The sequence below is a fragment of the Leptonotus elevatus genome, chromosome 2, assembly GCF_054856555.1.
Source record: "Leptonotus elevatus isolate MCC_2025b chromosome 2, RoL_Lele_1.0, whole genome shotgun sequence".
Lineage (NCBI taxonomy): Eukaryota > Metazoa > Chordata > Actinopteri > Syngnathiformes > Syngnathidae > Leptonotus > Leptonotus elevatus.
In genome coordinates, this window is record NC_141240.1 from 24513663 (window position 1) to 24538093 (window position 24431).

Consider the following 24431-nt stretch of genomic DNA (forward strand, 5'->3'; position numbering starts at 1 on the left):
TTTTAATTCAGCGGTCTGTGTGTCTATTTTTATGTTATTATTATTTTAATGTTACTGTAACAGAAAATTACAAATAGCCCCCAGGTTTGGGCAAATTTTCAATCAGTCTTTATTGACAGAGTTATCTGCTGTTTTATTATTATTATTATTATTATTATTATTATTATTATTATTATTATTATTATTATTATTATTATTATTATTATTATTATCCATCCATCCATCCATTTTCTTAACCGCTTATCCTCACAAGGGTCGCGGGAGGCACAGTAGGCGGGGTACACCCTGAACTGGTTGCCAGCCAATCGCAGTATTATTATTATTATTAATCAAGCACTGTACTCATTTTGTCTTAGTAGTGTGCCACTGGAAAGGGTCAGTTGTTTTCATTGATTTATTTTTTTTATTGGCCCAATGTGTCGGTCGATAAAGATTGGTATGGGATTCTATGGACGCAAACTCCTAGTACCAACAACCTCACTGACCCCAGTGATGAGCAGTGCAGAGAATTTACACAAACACAAAGGGGGCTGGTGGGCAGCACAACACGAATCTCTCAGATTTTAAAGGAAGGCTTTGCCATCATTTTTCAACTGCATAATTAATGGAACAAACCCGGGACAAGTACATATCATCAAAGGTGTCCCCAATACTGACTTTCTCAGGGTATTAAATAGATTGCAACTGGAATGTTGTGATTGACTTGATAGGTGTTTCGTATGGAGGTAAATTTGGTGCAAAACTAACTTGTGCAAAAAATGTGTACCTGTAGAAAAAAGTCTAAATTTGTATCTGTAAAAGTCGTGATTTGTATCTGTAAAAAAAATGTGTGCCTGTAAAAAAAAATTTTGTGTCTGTAAAAGAAATGTGTACCTGTAAAAAAAAAAAATTGTGTCTGTAAAATAAATTTGTACCTGTAAAAAAAAATTTTGTATGTGTAAAACAAATTTGTATCTGTAAAAACAAATTTGTACCTGTAAAAGTCATGATTTGTATCTGTACAAAAAAAAATTTGTACCTGTACAAAAACTATAAATTTGTATCTGTAAAAGTTGTGATTTGTACCTGTAGAAATGACAACTTGTAGTCAAAGAAGTCGCCACTAGGAGTCACAAGTGGGTTTTCTGCTGCTGTTCTGTGACGTGAGTTTTGCCCCATTTCTCGCGGTACAAATGGAGCAAAACTAATTTGTACTTGTAGAGCGCCTGATTTGTACTTGTAAAGAAGGGGGCGGGCTCTGGTGTAATGAAGGGTTGTTTTGACCAATCAAGTGAGAAGGATTTGAGCGGATTGGAGCGCAACCTCATTGGTTTAGCGAACGACGGTGGCGGGACTCGCGGAAGGATACAAGCAGGACACATCGTCGCCAACCAACATACATATTAAGAATACTTCTTAATATGTATGTTGAGGAAGAATACTTCAGTATTCTTAATATGTATGTTGAGGAAGAATACTTCAGTCGACTGAAGTATTCTTAATATGTATGTTGGTTGGCGACGATGTGTCCTGCTTGTATCCTTCCGCGAGTCCCGCCACCGTCGTTCGCTAAACCAATGAGGTTGCGCTCCAATCCGCTCAAATCCTTCTCACTTGATTGGTCAAAACAACCCTTCATTCACCAGAGCCCGCCCCCTTCTTTACAAGTACAAATCACGGCGCTCTACAAGTACAAATTAGTTTTGCTCCATTTGTAGCGCGAGAAATGGGGCAAAACTCACGTCACTGAACAGCAGCAGAAAAACCACTTGTGACTCCTAGTGGCGACTTCTTTGACTACAAGTTGTCATTTCTACAGGTACAAATCGCAACTTTTACAGATACAAATTTATACTTTTAATACAGGTACGAATTTTTTTTTGTACAGATACAAATCATGACTTTTACAGGTACAAATTTGTTTTTACAGATACAAATTTGTTTTACACATACACATTTTTTTTTTACAGGTACAAATTTCTTTTACAGACACAATTTTTTTTTTTACAGGCACACATTTTTTTTACAGATACAAATCACGACTTTTACAGATACAAATTTAGACTTTTTTCTACAGGTACAAATTTTTTGCACAAGTTAGTTTTGCACCAAATTTACCTCCATAGTTTCGCCTCTCATCCAAGTTGGCTTCATCAGTTCATACTAGAAGGTAGGTTAGGACTGACCAGACTGAGCTGGTGTGGAAAACCCAAATATGCATGGTATGATCCCTTTGGAATACATCATTAGTTGTTATTAATATTCCATTTAGTTGTAAAAAATAAATAAATAAAAAATAAGGCAGTGAATGTCAAGAGAAACTATTTTGTTATTTGTTACAGGCGGAATCATTGAGTTTGGTTGGAATTGTATGTGGCGGGATAGGTGGTGTCGTAAGCCACCTCCTCTGTTCAGAAATTCTAAGACAACCAAAAAAGTCCAGTTGTGGTTCATTCAATGACCTGGATTATGACAATATTCACAGGCTTAATACTGAGTTGAATTCAAAATCAAACAACAATCCTGAAAATAATGCAAAATATAGGCCAATAGCAAAAGGCAGTATGCCTCAAAAGTAGCCGAATATACAGCATGTGAATCAAATTGAGGTGAGTTAAAGCACCAGTCTGTCAAGGGACCAAACTGATGCCGTGAAGTTTCTTGTCCTCCTTTCAATCCTTTCTCACAGCTAGCCTGGTTTCTCCTCTGTCAGAAGCAAGGCTAATGGACACATTAGCCGCCGGCTTGTCCCTCTGCGGTGATTAGGTGGCTGTGAGGTCATCCCTTCACTTCTGCCTCCATCAACATCAAAGATCTATCATTTCATTACTGCCATGGGTAGGAAAGAGGGAAGGAGCGACGGCTAAATCACCAGTTGATCCATTAAGTCATCCATTTATCCACAACGAATGCTAGAAGACTCATGTGGAATGAGACCTAACAATGGGGAAAGGCAGTGAAATTCGAAAATATGTGCTCATGGCTTCTTTATTTTTTTTTACATTGCATTATTAGTATTATTCATTCATTGTACTTACAATGAGCTATCAGGAAAATTAAATGTTATTGTTGTTAATTTTGGCAACACTTGATAACATCCCAAATATGTATTTTCTAAGGGGGCCATCTGATGACTTTGGGCTTCACTAGCCACATGCTTCCGCACTAAGTACTTAAAGATGGTGGCTGACTCACTGACACGTTATCATCAAGCTGATTGATTAGGACACTGACAGCTGACTACACATCACTGGAACATCTCTCTTGCAAGAGTCTGATCCAGTAGTTGTTTTTAAGTGTTTCCAACCAAGTGATGTGTCCATGAAGTGTGAATCATGAAAATAGTACAAGTACTATAAGAGCGACTGCATTGTGTGCACGGAGTTGTGAGTGTGTGTCTTGCCGGAGATTGTATTGATTGTTGCAGGAAGTTGAATCTGATGTTTCACGGTGCTTCCTGAGTGGATGGCTTTGCCGCTGACAGTGAAATCAGTGAGATGTGAGATTCTGGCAGGGTTGGGGAGGAGATGTGACACAGGGGAAGTAACTGGTTCATGAAAACGTGAAAGGCTGAGAGACAAAGAGGACAGCGAGACATAACACCTCAAGATTTGTCCTTGGGCCAAGACTAAACACCAACTCCCTGCTTAGTTTCTTCTTCGAACGCCAACCTCCCTGTAAGGAAAAGGAAGCTAGCTCGCTGCTGTCTACCTTGGACCTTGATTTGGTCTCAACTCTGCTTAAAGTGCATCTGGGCCAGCCAGATGTGAATTTATGTTTGCTAAGATGAGTGAGTACGTCACCTGTGAATGCAGACACTACTTAACATAATGTGAAGAATTGTTAGCGTCAGAGTTATGCTTGAGTTGCTTGATTACAATAGGATCGTTATGTTAGCATTTCAGTGACGAGAGTGCAATTATTGTCTGGTTTACACGCTTGGCTAGGACGGGATGGAATTCATTTTTCAAGAACTTTCATCCCTTCGGCCGTTTTGTATGCAAACTCTTTCTAAGCAACTCTCAATCATGATACGTCACTTTGCCTATTTGCGCAAGGGGAGTCATTGTGAACATGTTGAAACACTGCCGGTAAACGGTAACTTATGTGCAGCGGCACAAACACACGTCAAATTGGTTTAATCCTCTGCAGAGACATGCAGGCGACCAGCCTGCCATGACTGGAGCAAAGGAATTGAGGGTTGGGGGGGGGGGGGGTAGAGGCAGGGAGGGGGGTTGGAAGGAGCGGCAGGGGTGTAGCAATGGTGTGGCGAGGTTCAGCTGCAGCACTGACCTTTGTGTGTGTGTGTGTGTGTGTGTGTGTGTGCACACGTGTGTGTCTATGTGCATGTGCTCGCGTGTGTGATGGAAGATAATTAAACAGGGCAGACAGATGAGCCCTTTGAGAAGACTATAGAGGTCACATGGGATAAATCAGCTTGTCCAACCTTCCCCCCTCACACGCACACACACACACACACTCTCTCTCTGACAGCAGACGTATATAAATGGCAGTCAGCTTTATATAAACAGATGTCCGACTGCTCAATATGGCCTTGGCTTAGATTCTTTGAAGGAAGATGCTGAGAATAACTTCTTTGTGCTCATAGTGGGTTGAAGGTGGTTGGTGGTTACACACACAGTCTGCACATTACCTTGTCTTAGACATCTAAAATTACATTAATTATATGGTACAGCCGTGAAGAAGTCTATTGTCTGTTCTGAGTAGAAAGAGTGTGTGTATTGTATGGATGGAATATACCTGAGCTGTGCCTGTCTGTATAGAGAGTTGTGTGTACTTTAAAACAAGAAATGTGACTGATGGGAAGGACAGAAGATTTAATGAAAATGAACTGGCTTAAAAAGTCTGCAACAGCAGGAACCCAAGAAGGCAAGTAGAGACACTAAAAGGAGGGGTCAACTTTCAGCGTGTTGTTTTATTTAACATCTGCATAGATGCTTCATTGTTCAGAGTGCGGCTGGGACGTATTAATTCAGGAGATGGGTGACTTTCAGAGGAAGGGTTCTCAGGCAGGAGGCAGGAAAAATGTTAAGCCTTTTGTAAACCCATCTTTCCAGCACTTCATTCCTGAGGAGTAAATTGAGAATCCTCACCATTGCCCCAATTTGATTTTTGAACTTTTCTGTCCGGGCATCCTCAATTAGAGATCTGCAGCTCTGTTCTATTAAGGCCTCTGTACACCAATCGAACATCAGCCAAATGTGACCGAGGCCTACCGCCTGTGGTGTCGGTCTGACCGTCGGCACATCAGGCCAGAAAAATGACGGAAATACACGCCGCAACAAACAAACACTGACGCAGACTATAGAGTACCTTCTGTGCATGCGTGAGAAATAAAACCCTTCCATACCTTCGGCAGCGGATATGGAAACGTAAATAATGCATACTCACATCGTACAACTTTTTCACTCAGTGTACTCCCCTTTACAGAATATTGTGTAATGAAAAAGTGAATCCTACCTTGTATATCCAGTTGCATCATCTTCTGTCTGGACGGACTATATAATAACGTCTAAATGCGAAAATTGATTATGTGCAAAATTGTAAAGGCTTTTCCATCGCTGTTTATCCATATTCATCACTTCCTGTTCGTGCGCCGATTCGCTAGCTAACAGCTAATCCGAGTGAGTCAAAGCTGTACTGGTATTACCATAAGAGTTTTCAATGCCAGAGTAACTTTACTGAAGATCTACGGAAGGATATAATGGCTTTGTCAGTGTTCGGGATAATGCTTTAAAGAATCATTAAGGCAGCTCCTGATAAATTGCAAAAAAACAAGATTAACCCTCTTGGCCTGATCGTAACTAAGAACATTTTGACTACGGGTGTGTGAAATAAATGTTCCGGCTTAAGGGGGTTGGGGTCTTCTGAAAAGAGAGGACCAGCTGTAGTGTCAACAATAACATTGAAGGCATCAGCTAGATTAAAAACCCTAAAAATGGAAAAAGCTATTAAAAAAACATTGATCACATGAAATGCTCTCTAAAACTGTGGAGGGGGGGAAGCCATTGTGCATGACATGCATTTGGAATCAGCGCAATGGTCAATCGTATGCATAAATGACTAAGCTTTTTTACTTTGTTTGTCTATGCAGGAAACCGATGATGCTTCCAGGAAAGGAAGCAAATAGATGCAAGTGAGAATGGAGGAGGGGCGAGACAAACAATGGGCAGTAGCTCGCGATTCAGGCGCTTTGGGAGCACTGATCACCCAGTGGTAGGGGGTGGGTCATCACCTCTATCTGTCTAACAATCATAGACCCACAGCTGATACCGAACACAAAAGGGGTGAGAATAACCAGTCAGTGTGCAGATACTCACCCCAACCCCACCAAGTTCTCTCAAAACAATACCTCCCTGTGCTCATGGGAGTTGGCCACTCCACAATGCTGAGTCAAAGCCAGTGTGAGCCCAACTTATTTTTTCATCCTTATGTTAATGCACAACAAAGGATATTTAAACATCAAGCATTTTCCCAAATTGGTCTCCAAATGCTCATTTTGGGAGATGGCGTGTGTGTTTTTTTCCAGACAAACTAACAAAAAGAAAGAAAAAAAGAAAAATTATCAGTGAAATCTAGTACTGAGAAAAAGTTCTCAAAATGTTACAATGCCATCTCTGTCACACAAAATATGTCTGCACATGACCTAAATATTTCTCCCACCAAATCAAACTGCGTGATAAAGGCTAAGTGCTGAACAGTATTTAAGGGACTGTCTGCTCGCAACGGCCCATCCCCTTGACTTGGGGGGATTTTGCAAAGCTGTAAGGTTGACTTGGCAGCTTTGTCCTCTGAGGAATCAAGTCAGTTCAGACAGAAATGAGATTAGCGTAGTTTAGCATTAACTTGAAAATCTGCTCGTATCTACCTGCCGTTTCCAAAATTAGACTCAATTGAAGAAATGCCCTTAAGACAAAACTGCCCATCCGTGGGAGTGTTGTCCAAACAGTCGGGCACGGACCACTGGATTGTGACATGACACTGTGGGGGATTGTTCCAGGCGGATGTTGTGCTGCACATTGGCAGTAGTGTGTATTTGTGTGCGTGCGTGTGTATGTGTGGTTGGGGGGCAGGGGGTAAGACTGTATGACTGTGGGAGACAGGCAGATGGGGATGGAAATGAGTAGGCAGTGAGCTCATGCTAATCTCCTGCTACAGCTCCTACAGCTGATCCAAGCGGCAAACACACACACTCACACACACACCACCAATAATACACTAGGCCAGACTGATGCACAGTCACGCACCCAATGAGGCACAGGATGCTTTAGCCATTTAGAAGTTCCCTAGTGTTGCATCGATGTTTTTGTACAGTGAATACAATGCATGTATATTAACCTAACACACATCTAAGTGCAACTTCGCCATGCAAACATTAATTCCATTACATCACACTGCCAGTGAATGTTAATTTGTTGGATACAATTTTGTGTGTGTCTGTGTGTGTGTGTTTCAGACAGCCATCTGCCTCGTGGGAGTTACACAGCAGCACGCGATTGGTGGGCCGGGCATATAATAGAGGCAAAGGGTGAAGCGGGTCACCTCTTTATTAGGGGAGGGAAAGGTTGCGTGTTGCTGACTGCTCTTCTAAACATATGGGTGAACACGAGTGGGGGGGGGGGGGGGGGGGGCAACAATGCTGTCAAATGGGCTGATGCAGCAAAAAAGTATCAAGTACCCACTGCCACACGTACTCACACACTATTTCATCTCATAATGTCTGTCGCAAAAGATGTCATTTCCACAGTCTGGCAGCTCTTAAAGGAATTCATTTTGAAGATGATGTGTATCGTGCCTGTCAAAGTCGGGAGCTTTTGGGGGCCTGCGACTGCTGACGCACAAAAACCTCCCGTGCGGAAGACAATAGGATGATTGTGACTTGCCTAAACTAAGCATATCTGATGTGATGCCTTTCAAATATCAATACAGCGCCGTCAGCCACAGTCTCAGCACTTCATGGTGACACAAAAGAATTTGTTCTTACGTGAATTTGCAAGGATTGTTAAGACGCTGTCTGCTAGATAACAAACAGTATTTTCTTGAGCTTTTTTTGGTTATAAGCAGTGGTGTCAAAACTACGGCCCGGGGGTCTTTTGCGGCCTGCCTGCCCGTTTTTCAGTGGCCCGCGACATTGTATACTAAAAATGTCATTTGGCGCGGTTAAAATGATAATAATAAAATGTTTGGTCAACGTAAGAAGGGAGGGTGTCGAAAAAAAATGTATCCTGATTTTCTCTAGGTGGCCCTTGAACGAAAAATGTTGCCCACCACTGGCTTAGAGGCTTGGGAATTGCAGCGAAACATAATTCATCAAGGCACGTCCACAGCTTGTAAACCATGTTGCTTGAGTTTGTTGTTGCTGGGTTTGCTGTTGTTTTGCAGCATGTGGCTGGGAGATTTTTCCCTTGAAAACCAGCATCCAAACCCAAGAATATCCCAAAAAATACATGCCAATAGCGTCTGCTCAGCCAAGCACTACTCCTTGCCTGAACCAAATAAAATGCTTCTAGACATCTAACATCTAACATCATGTCTGATTAGGTCAAGAACAAAAGTTTGTCAATACATGTTTAATTTTAGTACAGATTTGCACCCTTTCTTGGTGGTTTACGTTAAACCGAACTGACAAGCATTATATTATTTAACCGATTAATTGTTTAATCATGTTTTATCCTGAGTAATCCTCATCCTTTATCATTTCCACAGAACGTGTTCGGACATTGTCCACATTTCATGGTAGGAAATGGCTTTACCGTGTTGAATAGTTGAACAGAAAGATATGTTGTGTAGAGTAGTTGCAGCTATAGCCAGCCTTAAGCACCATGTGTGTCGATGAATATTTCAAAGACCAACTCATTAAATAAACAAGCTGGACCTCAACGCCTACGGTAACCTACCATCAATATTGAATGCTCACCCCAAAAAAATGACAGTGTTGTTCACAAGCCAGCAGACAGTCCAGTCATCAAATTGCACCATCTGACTGAGCTCGAGCTTCTTTTTCACGCAACACCTGGAGGAGGTCACTAAGTTCTTCCTTCCGTGCTGCGTTTACAATAATCCCAATGAGACGTGCTTAAGTTCCTTCGAAGATTTAAGAATAGACACTGTGAGCTGAATGTGCTTGTTAGCAGCGGGCTATGAATATTCTGACAGGGATTTCACCTAGTGGGAGGAAATACTTTATTTCCATGCTTGCTCTTTGCTCCTGAAACGCATGTGCACTGAGCTTTGCGTGCGGCACATTCCAAGACAGCTCGTATGCATGGTTGCCTATAACACTGCCGTCATGCATTGCTTTATGGCAAGCCATTTATCCTCCATGTTATTTAAAATGGCCAAATAGGGGTAAGCGTTGGCGCCCTATTTCAATTATCAACGCCTTGTCTGGAAACTGGTCCGATATGGACTCAAACTAGCTCGCCAGTTGTATACACGCTTGAGCTCCTTTTCAAAATACTCTTCACATGTAGTGTCTGCTTTACAAGAGGACTGTTGTCAGTTGGAGCAGCCAGCAGATTGGAGTAGGGTCTGACATGTATACATACTAATGCAGGACTGCCCTTTTCTGTTTAAAAAAATAAAACTTAATAAACCCAGTGCTTTGACAATACATCCGAAGCCCATGTTAAACAGTTATTGGGCAATATCACTATTTAAAAATAAAGTAATAATCAAGCATTGCACCATTGTACTTGTCAAATTATTTGGTGGAAGATTTAAAATAATTTAATAAAAAATAAATAACTAAATATGGACTACATCACTTAAAAGGAACCCCAACTGTCATGACAAGTTTGCTCTTTGCTATTTATTTGGTTGTTACAAACATAACTATGAGATTCCTTTTTCAAAAATAATTTCCAGTTGATTACATTTTGTAGAAACTTTATTTGGACGTACGCTGACATACACCATTGTTATTTATGTCGCAACGCATTCAGTGCATAGTGACGTAGAATGGTGGCAGGCTCTTTGCCGAGCAATGTGAAACGCCTATAAAGAAAACAAGGTAAGCCTCGTGGCATTCCTAAAGAAACAACATGCTATCAGCAGGGCCAACCTCCCCTACGCCGTGCTCTCGTCATTCACCAGACGCATTCAGAAGTTTGAGGAACGCTAAGGAGACTTACCTTGCTTTCTATAAAAGCATTTCACATTGCTCGGCAGAGAGCCTGCCGCCATTCTACGTCACTACGCACTGAATGTGTTGCGACGTAAATAACAATGGTGGCGTACGTCCAAAAAGTTTCTACAAAATGTATTCAACTTGAAATGATTTTTGAAAAATGAATCTCATAGTTATGTTGGTAACAACTAAATTTAAAAAAAAAAAAGAGAGCAAACTTGTCATTACAGCCAAGGTTCCTTTTAATATCTTTTAAAATAATTCACTGCAAATTCTGTCAATGTGTCCGTGGTACTTACCATTGTGCTTGTTTGAACTAGCATTAAAAAAAAAAAAACACTTAAAAAGTACAGACACAATAATCACTTTTAATGTTCAATCTATTGTGTTTAAGGAAATAGACACTTTAGTTCACATGCACTAAAGAAGCATTGAAACTAACAGCTCTTGGCAAAAAGACACACAGTGAAGAATTGCCATTTTCTGAAAATGTTTGTTTGATATTCATAGAGCTTTTCTATGGACAAGGTTGTAAATATGCTTATAGAAAAATGCAGCCACATGTTTGTAAATGAATGTGGAAATGTTTGAGGACCTATATTAAACCATATGATTATTTTTACTGACTTTATTTAAATTATTATAGCCCAGTAATTGAAATTGGGTGTTGGTTTGTTAATAGCAAAGAATGTGTTTTCAGAATGTAGTCCCTTCAGTGTATAATTTGACTGACATTATTAAGATACTTAAAACCTATAATGTAGGCTACTTTGTTTCAGAGCGGACCAACCTTAAGAGATTCGAGTCTTCACTCGTGTTTAACGTAAATACATTTGAATGCCACTGAAGCGTTCATTTTTGTTTCCCGACCAATGTGGACTGACAGTCAGTCCTCCATTACAAACACAGACTGACAGCCTCGTCAAGCATGCAACACATTTCTGAGAGCTAATTGAATTAGTGGCTTCCTCCTTTTCAAAGCATAGAGGGAAAACATCAAAATGTTACTATTTTCCTGAAAAAAATAAAGGAAGGGAAAGAAAAAACGGCATCAAATCCACACACAACCTCTAATTCAGCATTTGCAGCAGACGTTTGCAACTGTCATATTTGCTGATCCGCAGCAAAAGGAGGATGGAAATATTCCCTCTGCAGCCATTGAAATGCACAACCACCAGCTGTTGTCCTGTCCACTGTGTGGACATGGCTGGCTGTCAGCAGGCTTAGCCAACACTGTGCCTTGCATATGAAATAGGACATAGACTGCTGTCCCCTCTGGGAGTTCACTTCCTCTGAGCCCCCAGCAGCACCACTGCCCAACCTCGCCCCTGAAACAAGCGGCCCCTTTAGAGGCCAAATATCCAGAAGAGCAAAAACTCCACACAGAAAGATCCTAATCCGGGATTCGGACCATGGTCAACCACTGGTCTCGTGTGCAGTCAGACACAGATTATGAGCCCTCCAATTCAATGAAAAGGCAAAGATAGAGACGGATTTCTAAACTTTACTCGTTACACATGGCAAGCTACAGTAACAACACTTCCTGACCCCCTGTCAGCTGACTAACACTAACCAATCAGAAGTTAGCAGACTTTAGGTGAATGGCTGAGAACAGCAGATTCAACACATCAATTTAGCGAATTGAAAACCCGACTGAAAAGTATTGGGACAAACATCTGATATGCTACGTGTATATCTCGCAGATTTCTGAGGGGTTTTTTCCCGCAGATCTGGGGCTTTATTTCTCATAAATTTACCAGGTTTTTTTCTCACAAATTTGCCACTTTATGTCACAAATCTGCACATTTTTTTCTCGCAAATTTGCCACTTTGTAATGTCGCAAATAAACACGTTTTTTTCTCAGAATATTATCCCTCCTCTAAAAAAAAAAATAGATACCATTTGAATATGTGGCCCAAATATGCCGTCATACAAAAACACAAGCTTCAAACTCAACTTCCAGAAAGTAAAGGCCTATTTTCTTCTATACAGCCTTGTGCATGAGTGTGTCTCGGAAGGAAGCTCTTAGAGGAGAGTCTGCAAGGGTAGGAGGAGTGTGGCAATATCATTTCCTGTGTCTGTCTGCATTCGAGACTGCTGCTAACACTGCTGTAACAGACTCATTAATATTCACAGAGGCTGTACAGTTCCGCTGCTGACAGCACACAGATGACAGTGTTTCTTGGGAGCTAAAAAGGCATAAGGCAGCATAGTCTGGCACTTTTCTGCTCGTATGCTCCAAGAACATTTTCAAAGTGCCTCCCTCATCTTTGCTTAAATGTGCTGACAAAGGGGAGCTCTGTTGCCGTAAGTTTAACAATTTTCCTCAACTCCTACCCAGCATGTATTCCCTCATTAGCGTTTCTTGAAACAGGGTACTGGGGGGCTGGGGGGGATAAAGGAGTCAGATTAAAAAGCAAATGAGCCTTTGGCATAACATTCGAGTGCCCTGTGGGCTCTTGTATAAAAAATAGAAGAGGCCCTAGAAAGTGGGGTCCTTGAGGTGTGCCCACTCTAGCCTGAATGAACGTGTGTGCCAAGAGTGGGTATTCACCATGCATGGCAGGACTTTGGCACTCTCCGGGACATCAAGGGACTCTCGGATTTCCCTTTCTTTCGCATGTTCCTCTGAGAGAATCCTCTGAGCAGGACAAGAGACGAGATGCTTGCAAACACTTTGCTTTCTAGGTCTGATCAAACCAAGTGTTTTGCCCCACGAGTCCACTCTGGTGGCAAGCAGACTGGAGTAAAAAAGAAGGTAAGAGAGGGGGAGGACCACTGAGTGGGTTGCGTATTTGTGTGTGTCAGAGGTGGGTCGCTGGCCTGGGGTAGGTGGATGTATGGGGGAGGGGCGGGCCCGATGTTTGCTGAATGCTTCTCTTTGTTGGGATCATATTATGTTTCCACCACAATACTTCTAAACCCTGCTTCATCAACCCCATTCATGTGTAACAGTTCATGCAAATGGCATCACTGGTCTTTTTTTTTTTCTAGGGGTGGGGTGGGGGTGGGATTCTTTTATCAATCTCTCACACAAACTTCTCTCTTTCTCCTCCCCTGCAAACTCCTACCGGCACATCAGTTGTCTCATTATAATGCACTCATACCACACGTCTGTCAATTTGCTCATCCTCGACATTTATCGTCGACACTATACCTTACTCGCGGCAAGTATCTTATATTTTGCTATCATAGTTATAACAACTGCCACGGGAGTTCCAACTACTATACACACGCAGACACAACAAAACTCAAAGCTAATGAATGAAAGGGATATAAAGTTTTCCACTGGCGTGCAGAGAAAGATGTAATATTATCAGAGTGTTTTCTTTCATTTCACCTGAAACAGATATTGTGTTTACACAGTCCTCATGAGGCATTTGTTGGTAAGTGGGATTGTATTTACAGTAAGGCCCAATAAAACTGAGCCTGAGAGGCGTTCCCCCTGCAAATAATGGCTTTATTGCCACCAGAGGTGTTTTAGTGTCATCATTGTATAGGGCATAATTAGCAATAACGTGCCAATGATGGCCAAACACTCATTAAAACACACACGCACAACTTTTGACCAATGCATTAGTAAGAGTTAACTTTCCATTTGTCCTAAGAGTAATAAAGTTCTTGGCTTATCTGAGTGGAAAACATACACCCTGAACCCACCCATCTATTTGATGTTGACGTAGATTATGCAAATTGCTGCAAATGTCACTTTAAGAGCCTTTTTAGGCACCATTAGTTGTGCCACTCCCTCGATTAACAGCATGAGCTCCACTACAAGCGCAATTAAACGTGTACAGACATCACGCTAAAACAGATCGGAGCTTTTTCCTGAATCACGCCAACTCACCCTGGACGATGCTTTCCTCTTGTACTTGTTGGCGAAATCAAACTTCTCCTTGATTTCGTCCAGGAGCTGCTCCAAGCGGCTCTTCTCCTCCTTGCCCGTGTAATCCAGGCCCAGGAGGACGTAGGCCCTCCAGTTGGCCGAGTCGAAGCCCCAGTGGCAAGTCCTGTTCTCCTGCGCCTTGTGGCTGTGCACCACGAACTTGTGCGTGGGGTACATGAGTCTGCAGTCCATGCACTGGATGCACGCTGCGTTGGGGCTGGTGTACAACTCGGGAACGAACAAGCCTTTGCACTTGCCGAAGCACTCGTGGTAGATTTTGAAGCTCCTCTCCGTGAGCTCCAGCTCCAGCGCTCCTCCGCTGCTCGCCTCCTTCTTGCAGCGAGGAGGATAAGCGCCCCCGTAGATGAGCGCGTTGCACAGTCGCTCGGCGTCCGTCTTGGTGATGAGGCCGCAGGAGGGCGCCGAGAACGGCAGGATCCCCATCACTTTGAGGATCTCCAGCTGGTCGGCGGTGCACCGGGAGCAGTAGATGTGCAGCTCGTCGCACACCGAATTGATCTGCTGCAGGCTGAAGTCCCGCAGCACCGTGTTGAGGATCTGGGGGAGACACAGCCGCTTCTCCCCTCCGACCACGAAGCACGAGATGGTCTCGTCCTCCAGGACTGTCTCGCACCTCTCTGTGGAACGGTCCGACGGAATGAAAAGCGGCCCGGGCATCACTGGCGGCGGCAGATGTTGCAGGACCGGCTCGGGCTCCTTCCCGTCCTTCTTGAAGAGAAGCTCATGTTGCCAGCGGGCAGAGAAGGCGGCCGGCCCCCCTAGAGAGCTCATAGAGCTGAGGTGAAACTGCTTGAGAGTTTGTTGCAGTCCCGGATGAGGCTGGAAGCTCTGCCGACTTACAGTCTCCATGTTTTCTCCGCAACTTTACCAGCGAACACCCCTCTTGTCTTCGACCCGGGACCACGAGAGGCTTGTCGCGCCTGAAACGGATAAATCCACCGCGTCCGAGAATTGGCCAAAACTTTGAAGCACTTCATCAAACATTTAGTTTGAAGGGGGGGGGGAAAAGTCTCCGTGGGCGAGATCACACTTATATTCCCGTGACGAGTGAATGAACGCTGGTCAGTAGCTCCCTGAAGTGGTTCTCGGACTGTCCATGTCGGATAGAAAAGGATCTGGGTTTCCAAACTCCGAAAATACCCCACAAAAAGTTCCCTGCGCCCAATTTCGAAGGATAGAGGGCAAAAACAAATTAAAAGCGGTTGTCGAAAGTCAATATTAGTCGGATTCAAATCCTACTTTTGCTCTTTCCGCTCTCGAGGACCGCTCTGTCGGCCCCGGCAGTTCACTGTGACTGTATGGAGATGAGCTCTCTCTCTTCCCCCTCCTCTCTCTCTCGCTCTCGCTCTCTCTCTCGCCCAGTCTGCGTCTCTCGGTCACACGCACGCGCGCGCACGCGATCCCCTCCCCTCCGTGCTTGTGTGTCTGGCTCAGTCATTGAATCCCAGCCAGGAATGTGAGTGACTCTGCAGGCATGGCTGTTCCAGGGACAAGCCTCCACCCCCTCGCTGCTGGCCTCCACATAGGCAGAGAGGAAGCGATCCATCTATCTATCTATCTATCTATCTATCTATCGATTTAAAAATTAAGTCAATTTATTTCCTTTTTCTTTTTGTTGTTAATAAGGTCAATTTCTGTGCTATTAAAGATAAATTAATTATCTCTGACCCGGTGCACTCAGAGGTTCTGCATTTGTACTAACAGTATTCAAGTTTTTTATAGTAGTAGTACATAATTGTGTTCTTAGAAAATGAATAAAACGTTACCTTGGAGACCAATAATTATTCCTGTTAAATTTGATTCAATTTAAGAGATGAATGAATTCTTAGCTCTTATTTCCAACTGCACAAGATCGTCAATCACATCTTTCAATTCATATGTCTGTCATCAGATTGGATATGTTGGATTTGAGGAGATTTTTGTTGTTGTTGTCTGAGTAAGTGAGTGTGAACTCAAAAGTCCTTACTTCCACTCCGTTTCTCTCTGAATGTTAATAGAGGAAGTGTGACAGTGAAAGTTGGTGACGAATAATCAAAATCAAGTGACTCAACGTGACAAGTTCAACTTCAAGGGACGAACTGTAGTTGACTGCTCCAGTGGCGCCCCCCAGCCAGGCACTGCTGTCACTGCAACTAGATGCAGCTTTACTATAGACATAAAACCTGGTGAACTGTCAATGCAAATACTGGACACATCGAGAGAAGGCTTTATGGGCCAAGTCCTGACAAATTTGATAATCCAACAGCATAATTGTTATTGTGATAGTAAAACCTTATTGGTGTGTCAAATAGAGAGAGTATCATATTATATCATATCATACCTGTAATATTAAAATTAATGAACTAATAAAAATAACAATGTAAAGACAAGACAAATCGCTTATCAAAGACTGTATAGCTGACCAACACCATCCCCCACCCCCTCAAAAAAAGGTACAATTACCAGTGCCCCATCCATCTTGACCTGGGTCACATGGGGCCCATGCATGCCAATCCAGGTTGCCTTTTGGGTGAATGGCAGACATCACCCTGGACTGTCTTACAGAAGTCATTCAAAGGGCACTTGTTTGACATTGTTTGCCATGGATCATGGTGCAGTGGCCATATAAAGTGCATTTCTAGGCCGTTGACTCCTCGGTTTGCACTCCAGCTCAAAGATACTTGGTCCTATGTCGTCTTAAGTCTAAAAAAAGAAATGTGTCTGTGTTGAACCATCCATCTATCTTTATACTACTTGTCGCTAATTTAGGTTGCAGGTAAGCTGGAGCTTATCACAGCTAAGGCTAGTATACAGTATGCCAGTCGCAGTGATTGTGTCAAACCAATCAACCTTAATTGTCTTAATTGTCTTGTCAATTGACTTTCCAAGAACTGTCTTGCCAGATAAGGGTGCGACACTAAAGTCATTTGCAGAGAATGTATGTACAGTGTATGCCAGGTTCTGTCTGGTAGCACTGTTGCCTAATAGTAAGAAGGATCAGATACTTTGAACAGAGCGGCACACAAAAATGATCATAGGAGTAATTTGTCAATCTTCTAAAGTTTGACTAGAAATTTTGAATAGCATGGCTACATGCCAATGTCTCTCAAGTGGTATAGTGACTCGAGCTCATCAACTTCTACACCCACATTTAGAAAAACACAACGTGTCAAAGACAGCATAATAACCTCTGACACAGTTAACGTGAGCGCAGTAAGGCACCGCGCCACACGGTGGCGCTTCCTTGTTTGGTTGTGCTGATGGATCACTTCTTCGTTTGTCTATCAGTATACTTTTTGCCATGGACCAACGGTCATGTGTACAAGACCGCCACACTTTCCCGCGATGCGTGGTAATACTAAACATCATATTTGGAGGGGTCTGTTTAATAAAGTGAGTACAAGTGGAATCTGCATGTCTTTTCTCTGCTTTTGGATATGTGGCAACGCCGGTTCATGGCTGTTCTTGGCTGAAACCACCACGTGTCACACTGTCTACCGGAACGCAGTTAGCGTTTCAACCAAATATTTAAAAACACATTCGACTATTTGCCCCGGAAGAAAAATAACCTTTTTTTTTCTTTTTCTTTTTTTTAAACAAAAAACTGAAATAAATAATCATTTCCCCCCCCTTTTTTTCACTGTGAGGCAAACATGTTTATCACTTTTATGCATTGCAGGCACAAAGCATTATTAACATTGGAAAAGTGTGAGTGTTCCATTTGTTGGTTATTATATTGTGCAAGTGGTCATAATAGTGCTAGTTGGCGTATAACATTGCTTGTGCTCTGCTCATTGTCGCTACCATCTCCATGGCAGCAGAACACCAAACAGCATCACATGGGATGAATGACATCAGGGTTCTTTCCTGGCGCTGTCTGTCTTTTTCTCAGAGTAGCACTATGTACCACAGTACCAGGCCACTGGTCTGCTCAACTGTTTCACTGTAAAGCTCGAAAAACAGCTCAACTCATGCCAGCTCTTCTGTAATGGTCCTTCTGGAATACCAATCTCATACAGATCTGCTGCCAGATAAATGTGGTCACCAAACTTTAAAGTGGAAGGTTGCCCCATAACACTGTTTTCCTTTTTCTAGTAACCCCCTTTCTCCTTTGTTTTCAAAGTGTTCCCTTTTCCTTTCCATTGCATAAAGCTAGCCAACCTCCATTTGTCCCTATCTGTTAGCCAAAAACTTAGAGGGCTCAGAAATTCCCACCACTATTTTGTTAAATTTCCACTTTATGTGTTCTCACAGATTAACCAAAGTAATGGTAGAATCTGGTGTTCTTTGAATGCTGTACGTGTATGAAGAGTGTTGCCAAGCCTGCCAAATTTGATAAAAAAATAATTGAAAAAATTACATATATTTTTATATATATATATATATATATATTTAACTGTGCTCAATAAACAGTTAACTCAAGTGCCTCGGATATGTGGGAGTGTTTCTTTGAGTCTGTTATGACTGGGTCAACTTTACAAACTTCGGAACATCCATGTTTTATTATGTCTTCAATACAGCAAACCACTTCCTGTAGGTCACGTCACATGTGATCACAACAAAAGCTACCAGATAATGGATATACACAGTCTGTGACAGCAAAGTATGTGTGAAAAAAATAAAAACAGTCGTATGACAATTGACAATATGAAGATAACCATTACAATAGTTAAGGCCTGTACAAACACACACGCACACGCACGCATGCACACTTGACCAGTTCAGCCAGAAATAGACCAGTCGTCTGGGAGCTGTTCTGAATTCCCAATTGCCACCCTGTCCAATCTATCTATCTATCTATCTATCTATCTATCTATCTATCTATCTATCTATCTATCTATCTATCTATCTATCTATCTATCTATCTATCTATCTATCTATCTATCTATCTATCTATCTATCTATCTATCTATCTATCTATCTATCTATCTATCTGTCTGTCTGTCTGTCTGTCTGTCTGTCTGTCTGTCTGTCTGTCTGTCTGTCTGTCTGTCTGTCTGTCTGTCTGTCTGTCTGTCTGTCTGTCTGTCTGTCTGTCTGTCTGTCTGTCTGTCTGTCTGTCTGTCTGTCTGTCTGTCTATCTATCTATCTATCTACCCACAGACTATATGATATTGTGTATAAATGTACAAAAGTTACCTCAGAGTTATCTGTATATGGAAAATTCGCTTCCATTTGGAAACAGAAATTAATTTTTAGCTCTTGTTTTCAACTGCACAAGATGCTTGATCACAACTTCTCATTCATGCCTGGCATCAGATTGGATATGTTTTATGCATTTGAGGTCTGTCTGTCTGTCTGTCTGTCTGTCTGTTTATCCGTCTATCACTACTGCGTCCCGTGTGCTTGTTGCTCCCCGCCTTCGTCTGTATGGGCGTTTGCAATGAAATAGACGGTCTCGGATTGGAGAGATTTCAGTGACGTCATATCCCAAACAAGGAAGTCGAGAAACGCGCGAATATGTGAAGGCAAACACCAGCCAGCACGCCTGGTAAATGGCAATCTCTCTCAGTCAATAGCATGAATAAACGCAAGTATTTCGTCGAGGATACGATAGAAATAAGTTCCAGTCAATCCAGTGGCTCTCTGGAGACGAAACGTACAGCAGCAAAGAAGACTATTGTGAGCAAGTAGGTGTAGAAATGTACATCGATAAAGAGTAAAGGGAAAAAAAATGCATGTGGTTAAAGTTAGATGACAATTGTTTTTGCCACAAACACTCTTCTGGTACGGTGTAACACGGATTTCATTTAAGAATATTCAATGGCAAAAAAAAAAAACATTTTAAAAGGTACTGATTGGGTAACTGGTGAGTATTTTCTGATGAAAATCTAAAATAGGAATGTGTAAATGCAGATGTGCCCAACAATACTGTATCACTTAAGTAAAACAATTTATACATATATACACTATAAAATCACCTATATATTTATAACTGCATATCTTTATAAAAATGTAAACTAAGGCAAATGAAGCCCCCCAAAAAGGTCTTAATTGCTGGAGTTCACCTGCTGGTTTTATTCCACAGAGCTTTGCCAACGCATGCTATTCAAATTTGAAGTCGAGTTTGTTGGCTGAAATCTGTACATTTTTAGGAAGTCGCGGATATGACATGGTGTATCTTTTGCATAGTTCATCCATCCATTTTCTATAGCACTTATCCTCACTGGTGATCTGGAGCCTCTTCGTAAGGTAAATTGTCTTACCATGTTTCACATAAATAAGTCACTTTGTGTCTGTTTGGGGACTGCAATGACTGTGTTGGTGGATTAAGGATTCAGTCATGTTTCTCCTTAACACAAATATTCATGTAAAAGGAATGTTACATTGAAACTACATGGACAAGTACAAGTTGCAACAATATATCACAGATATTCATTGTGCGTATTCATGTGCATGCTGTTACTGTATATCAAGGAAATTGCTCGGTAGCCGATGTGTCGATCTAAAATGGCATCATTATTCATTATAAAATACATTTGAGTTGATCATTTGAGAATTGCGGTTTGAAGGTCAAAAGATTGTGGCTCCCCATGGTGGACCAAGGAGCACCTCCCTCCTGCGGAAGCTTTGTGGGCCTTGACACTCCAGTCCGCTCTGCCGTACCTGAACGAGCAGCATTGGGAACCAGTTCCTGATCTTCCTCATCTATCTGCAAGAGTATGTTACATCTATGTTGTGGTGGAGAATGCAGACTGATTAGACCAGGTCGGGAGCACAACTCTAATATAAATGACACCCAAAGTGGTTTTTTTTTTGTCATACGTAGAAATGCTACTGTTTTTGCAACAAACAACATTTATTTGCTACGGCTAAAAAGGTCAACTACAATCTGTTTTAGGGTGAAAAACAGGCAGTATGGTTTGGAGTGGTTCGAGAAAACCTTTTTAAGTGTACATAGTAAACAACGTTTATTGCATGAACTATTATTTAATAGGCAATTTTATTATTATTCAAGAGATTTTATGGTTTTATTTTATGGGGAATATCCCAGCCTTTTGACACTTTGCCCTGATAGTAATATGTAGTTACAAACCATGCTTATTGTAACAGAAACAATTATAGTTTCTAATTCATACAAAATTTTATGCACATATGTCGTTTTCACTTCTTTTTTTTTTTTTTTTAGCGTTATCTAGTTTTAGAGGGTTTGACAGCAGTGTGATGTGCTCCTACATAGCAGGGGGTGTTTACATCTGTGTTCGTATTCTAACCAATATATTGTTACTCCAATTCATTTAAAAATGTGTCAGAGTTGTTTCTTCTTAAATACCCCTCCAACTACCACCGCCAATTCTACTACAGGGAATTGGTTGGGTAGCAGTTCGATTGTGACTGAAATAGCAAAAGTGAAAATCTGAAATAGCTAAAAGAGAATTTAAATGAGGGCTGCACAATGTTGGAAAAAACGTGTGAGTGTGTAACATGTAGCTAAAGAAATGATATTTTTATTATCTAATGAAATAAATAAAATGTTCCCCCATGCAGCAAAATAAGCAGGCTCAATGTAGTCTTAGCTAAGTCATTGTAAGTTATACCTTTTTATATTTACATTTTAAAAAGTTATTTAATGTTAGTAATGCCCCCCCAGATACTGTTCACCTATTGGATGGCCATATAAAGTTGCATCTGATTGGTCAAAGTCAGACAAAACATACAGTTCCATATGAAACTTGCATGGCTACGGCCAGTATTGTGACGATATTTTTCAATATATTGTGCAGCACTAATATAAATGGCCCTATCCACCACATTTGAAATATAATGTGTTCTTGCTTGGCACACGAACACATCTCCACATGTTTTGTGATCATTTGCGGAGTCATTTTTGTGTAATCCTGCTGAGCAACAAAGAAACAAACCAATAATAAACACACTCAAAGTGATGCTTACATTTTGTTAAAATTCTTGCTAATTAAATAAAATCGGGTCAATTAAGATGAAAAGTACATCATCTGTCTCTTGTTGATGATTTACACTTAAAGCTGGAAACGCGTATACCATTTTTAAGAGTTAAGATGCCGTGTGGGCACTTCAGATCTAAAAGCAGTCATTCATACACATTTTGGTCCACAGGAGCTGGATGAAGAACGCTGGTGTGACTTGAAAGGAGAGGCTCCTCCCCTCCCCGAACCACCTCCAGCATCCCAACAGTGTGCCGATCCCCCAGCCACTTCTTCCCAGCAGACCAGAACTGGACTGGACATTGCCGGCACGTCGCTCTCCTCTCTCATCCAGCAAGAGCACAAGGGAACCCTCGTGACTGTGCGAGCTCGCTCCCAAAAAGATCCGACATCTCTCGATGCCATCGCCGGGCCCTCGCGCGTGGAAAAAGAAGGAACAAAACAAGATGTGAAAGAGGACGTGAAAAAGACAACAACGGTACAAGTCATTTGCTTAGACAGTCCACCTCTGGACAAGGAAGACGATATTATTGAGGAGCTAATGGAGACTGAAAAGGACGAGGAGAAGAAGAAGAGCAGTGACACAAAAAGTACAGAGCAAGCTCAAGAAAAGTTGAGTAGCTGCCCTATGTGCCTGCTGGTCTTCCCTGTTGGGTGAGTATCGACGTCTACAAACCTAAGGAACAAATTAAACAGCAAACTTATTTCTAATGTAACAGAGACATAAAATGTTGCATTTGTAAAAGTTGGAAGGAAACGCTTCTCAGTCTTTTGCCTTGTGTTCATTTATTAACACTTGGTTGCTTTCTCCAACTGCCCAGGGTTTTTGACTTTCTCGGTATCTTGCACATTTGCATACGTTTGACCAATCATTTTGGTAATCCAAGGTGTTTCTGTGAATGCACACATGAATCGTGTGCTTCCTGTCCCCGCAGGGCCTCCCAGATGGACCGCGATGGCCACCTGGCTCAGTGTCTGTCAGAGATGTATGTGGACGTGAGCTGGTGAGCTCCGAGCAGCCCACATGTTGCGTTTTCGTGTGGATGTGAAGAGCCAGCAGGAAGTGGAGAGACGTTCAAGTCTTCTCCGTAATTCAGCTGCACGGCGGTGGTTCTCAACACGCAAACCGACTGAAACGCATCGTGCATCCGCATTCTACATAAACTAATGATAGATGAATTTTATTCTGATAATTGGATTGGCAATCCAATATAGATGTATCCACTCTATCTTTTGTAAGATGGTCATGTGTTGTGCAGCACTGGTTCTGTATATTCTTGATATAATACAATACGTTTCAATGATGACTTCAGATCTTGTTATAGTAGTTATATACTGTATAAAGTTATGTCTCTATAGTGTTTTATTTAAGCCTTTAAGAAAATATTACTGTACTTCTAGACTTAACAGCGATCTGATTGGCCGGATGTAATGACGATGTCATGTTTTAATTTGCCCAATCGATCAATGACGTCATTGATTGGCCCAGCGAAATAAGACATTAGTTCTATGTATATCGGTGTGTTTTTTTGGATTAATTTTTCAGGTTAATTTTTTTCCCTAATTGTGGGCCGGCCCAGTCCCTATCACCCGCGAATGGCGCTGGTCGACTCTAGATTAAATATAAAAGTTGTTTAAATAGATTTATTGCTCCATTTTCTGATCAAATCGGTGATCTATTGTTTTTTTTTCCAAATTCATTGATTGTCCAAAAAGTCCTGATCGTGTAAAGACTAATTATTTCTGTGTAGTTATTTTCTTTTGTTTTTTTAAATTTATTTTCTTTTTTAAATTAAAGACATTCCTTACGAAGTAATCTAACTTGACGCAGCAAAAAAATGTGTGCCGTATGGCAAAATGATTGTGCCATGGGCCCAAAGAAAGACAACAGTGGCAGCAAAGAAAAACGCTTGGGAACGGATTAATTGCATTTACATAATTTCCTATGGAGAGAAAAAATTCGGAGGTTGAACACTTCACAGGAACGAATTGTGTTCAAACTCCGAGGTACCACTGTATGTATGTATATGTGTATACATGTCTGTGTGTGTGTGTGTATATATATATATATGTGTATATATATATATATATATCCCAAAACATTCACATAGTGGCTGTTACCTGGATAGCAAATGGAATTAGAAAATTATCTCTCAGTGTCAGAACACCAGCTGTAGATATCTAGATTGTCTTGTGCACTTCTTTAATCAACTATAAAGCAATTATGAGCCATACTATGAAAAGCTGGGAACATAGTGGAGGACAAGTGCGCGCAATTTAGAGATTCTCTGGGAGTGGCATCGATGGACGGGATCAGGAATGAGCTCATCAGAGGGACCGGCAGCGCAGACGGGAAGGTTTGGACATGTACAGAGGATGAACACTGGACCAACTCGTACAAGGATGATGAGAAGGGAGCTTCCGGGTATAAAACCCAAATAAGGAGATTTTTGCAGTTAGTTGGGCAACCCCTGAAAGGGGGAGAAAAAAACTTGGTTTTGACAAAGCCAAC

At 41.7% G+C, this 24431-nt stretch overlaps 2 protein-coding genes across 2 annotated transcripts in view; one reads left to right on the forward strand and one right to left on the reverse strand.

Annotated features, from left to right (window-relative positions):
- skia (SKI proto-oncogene a) overlaps window positions 1-15371 on the reverse strand; it is a 63929-nt gene extending 48558 nt beyond the window's left edge. The window contains exon 1 of the mRNA XM_086068591.1: window positions 13977-15371. Within this exon, the coding sequence (XP_085924717.1) occupies window positions 13977-14885 (909 nt within the window). The 5' untranslated portion in view covers window positions 14886-15371. The remainder of the gene's footprint in view (window positions 1-13976) is intronic.
- A 4088-nt stretch (window positions 15372-19459) lies between these two features.
- On the forward strand, window positions 19460-23226 carry LOC147179310 (uncharacterized). The gene is made up of 4 exons (XM_086069120.1): window positions 19460-19645; window positions 20528-20675; window positions 22092-22573; window positions 22855-23226. The coding sequence occupies exons 1-4, from the start codon at window positions 19536-19538 to the stop codon at window positions 22925-22927; spliced, it is 813 nt and encodes a 270-aa protein (XP_085925246.1). The 5' UTR covers window positions 19460-19535; the 3' UTR covers window positions 22928-23226.
- The last annotated feature ends 1205 nt before the right edge of the window (window positions 23227-24431 follow it).

Excerpts from the sequence above, each read along its gene's own strand:
- LOC147179310 (XM_086069120.1), top strand. The coding sequence starts at position 19,536 with ATGAATAAACGCAAGTATTTCGTCGAGGATACGATAGAAATAAGTTCC. Across the intron at positions 19,646-20,527 it reads AAGAAGACTATTGTGAGCAA|GTCAAAAGATTGTGGCTCCC; the intron begins GTAGGTGTAGAA and ends TGCGGTTTGAAG. Across the intron at positions 22,574-22,854 it reads CTGCTGGTCTTCCCTGTTGG|GGCCTCCCAGATGGACCGCG; the intron begins GTGAGTATCGAC and ends CTGTCCCCGCAG.